The following is a 9,902-nucleotide window of genomic DNA, read 5'->3' as shown; positions in this document are numbered from 1 at the left end:
CAGGTGTCAGGTGGGTAGTGGCAGGTATGATACAGGTGTCAGGTGGGTAGTGGCAGGTATGGTACAGGTGTCAGGTGGGTGGTGGCAGGTATGGTACAGGTGTCAGGTGGGTAGTGGCAGGTATGGTACAGGTGTCAGGTGGGTGGTGGCAGGTATGGTACAGGTGTCAGGTGGGTAGTGGCAGGTATGGTACAAGTGTCAGGTGGGTAGTGGCAGGTATGGTACAGGTGTCAGGTGGGTAGTAGCAGGTATGGTACAGGTGTCAGGTGGGTAGTGGCAGGTATGGTACAGGTGTCAGGTGGGTGGTGGCAGGTATGGTACAGGTGTCAGGTGGGTAGTGGCAGGTATGGTACAGGTGTCAGGTGGGTGGTGGCAGGTATGGTACAGGTGTCAGGTGGGTAGTGGCAGGTATGGTACAGGTGTAAGGTGGGTAGTGCTAGATATGGTACAGGTGGGTAGTGGCAGGTATGATACAGGTGTCAGGTGGGTAGTGGCAGGTATGGTACAGGTGTCAGGTGGGTAGTAGCAGGTATGGTACAGGTGTCAGGTGGGTAGTGGCAGGTATGGTACAGGTGTCAGGTGGGTGGTGGCAGGTATGGTACAGGTGTCAGGTGGGTGGTGGCAGGTATGGTACAGGTGTCAGGTGGGTAGTGGCAGGTATGGTACAGGTGTAAGGTGGGTAGTGCTAGATATGGTACAGGTGGGTAGTGGCAGGTATGTAAGGTGGGTATTAGCAAGGTGATGATGTTAACACATGCCACATGCCTTGCGACACATTGAGAGCATGTACTGAGGGTTGACCCGACACTCATTGATACTAGCCCAGTGTTGACAATGTTCGTGTTCATCCAGACACTGATCCATGTTGGCAGCTGTGGGCAGTAGGAGCTCAAGTTATGACACGACAATGACACACGTACAAATAGGAACATGACTGGCCGACCAGGAAAGTGAAAGTGATGCATGACTGGCCTACCTGGCCAGGAAAGTGAAGTCCATTACACAACCCGATGACTGGACCTAAAACTACAGTGTCAAGGACATACCACTGTTGTGTCACATGACATACCACTGGTGTGTCACATGACATACCACTGTTGTGTTACATGACATACCACTGTTGTGTCACATGACATACCACTGTTGTGTTACATGACATACCACTGTTGTGTTACATGACATACCACTGTTGTGTTACATGACATACCACTGTTGTGTCACATGACATACCACTGTTGTGTCACATGACATACCACTGGTGTGTCACATGACATACCACTGTTGTGTTACATGACATACCACTGTTGTGTCACATGACATACCACTGTTGTGTTACATGACATACCACTGTTGTGTTACTTGACATACCACTGTTGTGTTACATGACATACCACTGTTGTGTCACATGACATACCACTGTTGTGTCACGTGACATACCACTGTTGTGTCACGTGACATACCACTGTTGTGTCACATGACATACCACTGTTGTGTTACATGACATACCATTGTTGTGTTACATGACATACTAATGTTGTGTCACGTGACATACCACTGTTGTGTTACATGACATACCACTGTTGTGTCACATGACATACCACTGTTGTGCTACATGACATACCACTGTTGTGTTACATGACATACCAATGTTGTGTCACGTGACATACCACTGTTGTGTTACATGACATACCACTTGTGTCACATGACATACCACTGTTGTGTCACGTGACATACCACTGTTGTGTTACATGACATACCAATGTTGTGTCACGTGACATGTCACTGTTGTGTTACATGACATACCAATGTTGTGTCACGTGACATACCACTGTTGTGTTACATGACATACCACTGTTGTGTCACATGACATACCACTGTTGTGTCACGTGACATACCAATGTTCTGTCATATGACATACCACTGTTGTGCTACATGACATACCACTGTTGTGTTACATGACATACCAATGTTGTGTTACATGACATACCACTGTTGTGTCACGTGACATACCAATGTTCTGTCATATGACATACCACTGTTGTGCTACATGACATACCACTGTTGTGTTACATGACATACCACTGTTGTGTCACGTGACATACCAATGTTCTGTCATATGACATACCACTGTTGTGCTACATGACATACCACTGTTGTGTTTCATGACATACCACTGTTGTGCTACATGACATACCACTGTTGTGTCTCATGACATACCACTGTTGTGTTACATGACATACCAATGTTGTGTTACATGACATACCACTGTCGTGTCACGTGACATACCAATGTTGTCATATGACATACCACTGTTGTGCTACATGACATACCATTGTTGTGTCACGTGACATACCACTGTTGTGACACGTGACATACCAATGTTCTGTCATATGACATACCACTGTTGTGTTACATGACATACCACTGTTGTGTTACATGACATACCACTGTTGTGTTACATGACATACCACTGTTGTGTCACGTGACATACCACTGTTGTGTCACGTGACATACCAATGTTCTGTCATATGACATACAACTGTTGTATTACATGACATACCACAGTTGTGTCACATGACATACCACTGTTGTGTTACATGACATACCACTGTTGTGTTACATGACATACCACTGTTGTGTCACGTGACATACCACTGTTGTGTCACGTGACATACCAATGTTCTGTCATATGACATATCACTGTTGTGTTACATGACATACCACTGTTGTGTCACATGACATGCACACTGTTGGGTTATATGACATACCATTGTTTTGTTACATGACATACCATTGTTTTATTACATGACATACCACTGTTGTGTCACATGACATACCATTGTTTTGTTACATGACATACCATTGTTTTGTTACATGACATACCACTGCTGTGTTACATGACATACCACAGTTGCGTTACATGACATACCACTGTTGTGTCACGTGACTTACCAGTGTTGTGTCATATGACATACCACTGTTGTGTCACATAATATACCACTTGTACATGACACACCACTGTTGTGTCACGTGACATACCAATGTTGTGTCATATGACATACCATTGTCATGTCTGTACAGTATAGTCAAGTGTATACAGCATAGTCATGTCTGTACAGTATAGTCATGTGTATACAGCATAGTCATGTCTGTACAGTATAGTCATGTGTATACAGAATAGTCATGTTTGTACAGTATAGTCATGTGTATACAGCATTGTCATGTCTGTACAATATAGTCATGTGTATACAGAATAGTCATGTTTGTACAGTATAGTCATGTGTATACAGAATAGTCATGTTTGTACAGTATAGTCATGTGTATACAGAATAGTCATGTTTGTACAGTATAGTCATGTGTATACAGCATTGTCATGTCTGTACAATATAGTCATGTGTATACAGAATAGTCATGTTTGTACAGTATAGTCATGTGTATACAGCATTGTCATGTCTGTACAATATAGTCATGTGTATACAGCATAGTCATGTCTGTACAGTATAGTCATGTGTATACAGAATAGTCATGTTTGTACAGTATAGTCGTGTGTATACAGCATAGTCATGTCTGTACAGTATAGTCATGTGTATACAGCATTGTCATGTCTGTACAATATAGTCATATTTGTACAGTATAGTCATGTGTATACAGCATAGTCATGTCTGTAGAGAACACTCAAGTCGTACATGTACAGTATAGTCATGTGTATACAGCATTGTCATGTCTGTACAATATAGTCATGTGTATACAGCATTGTCATGTCTGTACAATATAGTCATGTGTATACAGAATAGTCATGTTTGTACAGTATAGTCATGTGTATACAGCATTGTCATGTCTGTACAATATAGTCATGTGTATACAGCATTGTCATGTCTGTACAATATAGTCATATTTGTACAGTATAGTCATGTGTATACAGAATAGTCATGTTTGTACAGTATAGTCATGTGTATACAGCATTGTCATGTCTGTACAATATAGTCATGTGTATACAGCATAGTCATGTCTGTAGAGAACACTCAAGTCGTACATGTACAGTATAGTCATGTGTATACAGCATTGTCATGTCTGTACAATATAGTCATGTGTATACAGCATTGTCATGTCTGTACAATATAGTCATGTGTATACAGAATAGTCATGTTTGTACAGTATAGTCATGTGTATACAGAATAGTCATGTTTGTACAGTATAGTCATGTGTATACAGAATAGTCATGTTTGTACAGTATAGTCATGTGTATACAGCATTGTCATGTCTGTACAATATAGTCATGTGTATACAGCATAGTCATGTCTGTACAATATAGTCATGTGTATACAGCATAGTCATGTCTGTACAGTATAGTAATGTCTGTACAGTATAGTCAAGTGTATACAGCATAGTCATGTCTGTACAGTATAGTCATGTGTATACAGCATAGTCATGTCTGTACAGTATGATTATGTGTATACAGCATTGTCATGTCTGTACAATATAGTCATGTGTATACAGAATAGTCATGTTTGTACAGTATAGTCAAGTGTATACTGCATAGTCATGTCTGTAGAGAACACTCAAGTCGTACATGTACAGTATAGTCAAGTGTATACAGCATAGTCATGTCTGTAGAGAACACTCAAGTCGTACATGTACAGTATAGTCAAGTGTATACAGCATAGTCATGTCTGTACAATATAGTCATATTTGTACAGTATAGTCATGTGTATACAGAATAGTCATGTTTGTACAGTATAGTCATGTGTATACAGAATAGTCATGTTTGTACAGTATAGTCATGTGTATACAGCATAGTCATGTCTGTACAGTATGATTATGTGTATACAGCATAGTCATGTCTGTACAGTATGATTATGTGTATACAGCATTGTCATGTCTGTACAATATAGTCATATTTGTACAGTATAGTCAAGTGTATACAGCATAGTCATGTCTGTACAGTTATAGTAATGTCTGTACAGTATAGTCATGTGTATACAGCATTGTCATGTCTGTACAATATAGTCATATTTGTACAGTATAGTCGTGTGTATACAGCATAGTCATGTTTGTACAGTATAGTCAAGTGTATACAGCATAGTCATGTCTGTACAGTATGATTATGTGTATACAGCATAGTCATGTCTGTACAATATAGTCATGTGTATACAGCATAGTCATGTCTGTACAGTATAGTAATGTCTGTACAGTATAGTCATGTGTATACAGAATAGTCATGTTTGTACAGTATAGTCATGTGTATACAGCATAGTCATGTCTGTACAGTATAGTAATGTCTGTACAGTATAGTCATGTGTATACAGCATTGTCATGTCTGTACAATATAGTCATATTTGTACAGTATAGTCAAGTGTATACAGCATAGTCATGTCTGTACAGTATAGTCATGTGTATACAGCATTGTCATGTCTGTACAATATAGTCATATTTGTACAGTATAGTCATGTGTATACAGCATTGTCATGTCTGTACAATATAGTCATATTTGTACAGTATAGTCAAGTGTATACAGCATAGTCATGTCTGTACAATATAGTCATGTGTATACAGCATTGTCATGTCTGTACAATATAGTCATATTTGTACAGTATAGTCATGTGTATACAGCATTGTCATGTCTGTACAATATAGTCATATTTGTACAGTATAGTCATGTGTATACAGCATAGTCATGTCTGTACAGTATGATTATGTGTATACAGCATAGTCATGTCTGTAGAGAACACTCAAGTCGTACATGTACAGTATAGTCATGTGTATACAGCATAGTCATGTCTGTACAGTATAGTCATGTGTATACAGCATAGTCATGTCTGTACAGTTATAGTAATGTCTGTACAGTATGATTATGTGTATACAGCATAGTCATGTCTGTAGAGAACACTCAAGTCGTACATGTACAGTATAGTCATGTGTATACAGCATTGTCATGTCTGTACAATATAGTCATATTTGTACAGTATAGTCATGTGTATACAGCATAGTCATGTCTGTACAGTATGATTATGTGTATACAGCATAGTCATGTCTGTACAGTATGATTATGTGTATACAGCATTGTCATGTCTGTACAATATAGTCATATTTGTACAGTATAGTCAAGTGTATACAGCATAGTCATGTCTGTACAGTATAGTCATGTGTATACAGCATTGTCATGTCTGTACAATATAGTCATGTGTATACAGCATTGTCATGTCTGTACAATATAGTCATATTTGTACAGTATAGTCATGTGTATACAGCATAGTCATGTCTGTACAGTATAGTCATGTGTATACAGCATTGTCATGTCTGTACAATATAGTCATATTTGTACAGTATAGTCATGTGTATACAGCATAGTCATGTCTGTAGAGAACACTCAAGTCGTACATGTACAGTATAGTCATGTGTATACAGCATTGTCATGTCTGTACAATATAGTCATATTTGTACAGTATAGTCAAGTGTATACAGCATAGTCATGTCTGTAGAGAACACTCAAGTCGTACATGTACAGTATAGTCATGTGTATACAGCATTGTCATGTCTGTACAATATAGTCATGTGTATACAGCATAGTCATGTCTGTAGAGAACACTCAAGTCGTACATGTACAGTATAGTCATGTGTATACAGCATAGTCATGTCTGTACAGTATAGTCATGTGTATACAGCATAGTCATGTCTGTACAGTATAGTCAAGTGTATACAGCATAGTCATGTCTGTACAATATAGTCATATTTGTACAGTATAGTCATGTGTATACAGCATAGTCATGTCTGTAGAGAACACTCAAGTCGTACATGTACAGTATAGTCATGTGTATACAGCATTGTCATGTCTGTACAATATAGTCATGTGTATACAGCATTGTCATGTCTGTACAATATAGTCATGTGTATACAGCATAGTCATGTCTGTAGAGAACACTCAAGTCGTACATGTACAGTATAGTCATGTGTATACAGAATAGTCATGTTTGTACAGTATAGTCATGTGTATACAGAATAGTCATGTTTGTACAGTATAGTCAAGTGTATACAGCATAGTCATGTCTGTAGAGAACACTCAAGTCGTACATGTACAGTATAGTCAAGTGTATACAGCATAGTCATGTCTGTACAGTATAGTAATGTCTGTACAGTATAGTAATGTCTGTACAGTATAGTTATGTCTGTACATCATAGTCTTCTCTCCACAGTATAGTCAAGTGTATACTGCATAGTCATGTCTGTACAGTATAGTTATGTCTGTACATCATAGTCTTCTCTCCACAGTATAGTCAAGTGTATACTGCATAGTCATGTCTGTACAGTATAGTAATGTCTGTACAGTATAGTCATGTGTATACAGCATTGTCATGTCTGTACAATATAGTCATGTGTATACAGCATTGTCATGTCTGTACAATATAGTCATATTTGTACAGTATAGTCATGTGTATACAGCATAGTCATGTCTGTAGAGAACACTCAAGTCGTACATGTACAGTATAGTCAAGTGTATACAGCATAGTCATGTCTGTAGAGAACACTCAAGTCGTACATGTACAGTATAGTCATGTGTATACAGAATAGTCATGTTTGTACAGTATAGTCATGTGTATACAGCATTGTCATGTCTGTACAATATAGTCATGTGTATACAGCATAGTCATGTTTGTACAGTATAGTCATGTGTATACAGCATTGTCATGTCTGTACAATATAGTCATGTGTATACAGCATTGTCATGTCTGTACAATATAGTCATGTGTATACAGCATAGTCATGTCTGTAGAGAACACTCAAGTCGTACATGTACAGTATAGTCATGTGTATACAGCATTGTCATGTCTGTACAATATAGTCATATTTGTACAGTATAGTCATGTGTATACAGCATTGTCATGTCTGTACAGTATTGTCATATCTATACAGCATAGTCAAGTCTGTACAGTAGTCAGGTCTGTAGAGCGTAGTCATGTCTGTAGAGAATAGTCGTGTTTGTACAATATAGTCATGTGTATACAGCATAGTCATGTCTGTACAGTATGATTATGTGTATACAGCATAGTCATGTCTGTAGAGAACACTCAAGTCGTACATGTACAGTATAGTCATGTCTATACGGTCGTGTCTGTACGGTATAGTTATGTCTGTACATCATAGTCTTCTCTCCACAGTATAGTCAAGTGTATACAGCATAGTCATGTCTGTACAGTATAGTAATGTCTGTACAGTATAGTCAAGTGTATACAGCATAGTCATGTCTGTACAGTATAGTTATGTCTCTACAGTATAGTCAAGTGTATACAGCATAGTCATGTCTGTACAGTATAGTAATGTCTGTACAGTATAGTCAAGTGTATACAGCATAGTCATGTCTGTACAGTATAGTAATGTCTGTACAGTATAGTCAAGTGTATACAGCATAGTCATGTCTGTACAGTATAGTCAAGTGTATACAGCATAGTCATGTCTGTACAGTATAGTAATGTCTGTACAGTATAGTCAAGTGTATAGAGCATAGTCATGTCTGTACAGTATAGTAATGTCTGTACAGTATAGTCAAGTGTATACAGCATAGTCATGTCTGTACAGTATAGTTATGTCTGTACAGTATAGTCATGTGTATACAGAATAGTCATGTTTGTACAGTATAGTCATGTGTATACAGCATTATCATATCTGTACAGTGTAGTCGTGTATACAGCATAGTCATGTTTGTACAGTATAGTCATGTGTATACAACATAGTCGTGTTTGTACAGTATAGTCATGTGTATACAGCATTGTCATGTCTGTACAATATAGTCATATTTGTACAGTATAGTCATGTGTATACAGCATTGTCATGTCTGTACAATCTAGTCATGTCTGTACAGTATAGTCGTGTGTATACAGCATAGTCATGCCTGTAGAACATAGTCATGTCTATACAGTATAGTCACGTCTAAGCATTATGTCTGTCGAGAATAATCATGTTTGTATAGCACTCTGCATAGCATGATCAATTTCGTATAGCATATCTGTGTCTGTAGAAGGGCTCAGAGTTTCTTGAACATACACATGATATCCTAATGCAGACAATCCTTGGGACAGACAGCACCCACCCTTGGGACAGACAGCACCCACCCTTGGGACAGACAGCACCCACCCTTGGGTCAGACAGAACCTACCCTTGGGACAGACAGCACCTACCCTTGGGACAGACAGCACCTACCCTTGGGACAGACAGCACCTACCCTTGGGACAGACAGCACCCACCCTTGGGACAGACTGCACCCACCCTTGGGACATACAGCACCCACCCTTGGGACAGACAGCACCTACCCTTGGGACAGACAGCACCTACCCTTGGGACAGACAGCACCCACCCTTGGGACAGACAGCACCCACCCTTGGGACAGACAGCGCCCACCCTTGGGACATACAGCACCCACCCTTGGGACAGACAGCACCTACCCTTGGGACAGACAGCACCCACACTTGGGACAGACAGCACATACCCTTGGGACAGACAGCACCCACCCTTGGGACAGACAGCACCCACACTTGGGACAGACAGCACATACCCTTGGGACAGACAGCACCCACCCTTGAGACAGACAGCACCCACCCTTGCGACAGACAGCACCCACCCTTGGGACATACAGCACCCACCCTTGGGACAGACTGCACCCACCCTTGGGACAGACAGCACCCACCCTTGGGACAGACAGCACCCACCCTTGGGACAGACAGCACCCACCCTTGGGACATACAGCACCCACCCTTGGGACAGACAGCACCTACCCTTGGGACAGACAGCACCCACACTTGGGACAGACAGCACATACCCTTGGGACAGACTGCACTCACCCTTGGGACAGACAGCACCCACCCTTGGGACAGACAGCACCTACCCTTGGGACAGACTGCACCCACCCTTGG

At 40.2% G+C, this 9,902-nt stretch overlaps 1 protein-coding gene across 1 annotated transcript in view; it reads right to left on the bottom strand.

Moving 5' to 3' along the window:
• Positions 1-284: 284 nt before the first annotated feature.
• The window catches only part of LOC139765441 (hatching enzyme 1.2-like), a 58,695-nt gene continuing 49,077 nt past the window's right edge, over positions 285-9,902 (bottom strand). Inside the window, exon 9 of the mRNA XM_071692812.1 lies at positions 285-888. Within this exon, the coding sequence (XP_071548913.1) occupies positions 748-888 (141 nt within the window). The 3' untranslated portion in view covers positions 285-747. The remainder of the gene's footprint in view (positions 889-9,902) is intronic.

This window comes from Panulirus ornatus, chromosome 55, assembly GCF_036320965.1.
Source record: "Panulirus ornatus isolate Po-2019 chromosome 55, ASM3632096v1, whole genome shotgun sequence".
NCBI lineage: Eukaryota > Metazoa > Arthropoda > Malacostraca > Decapoda > Palinuridae > Panulirus > Panulirus ornatus.
This window is presented reverse-complemented; position numbering and strand designations above follow the sequence as displayed.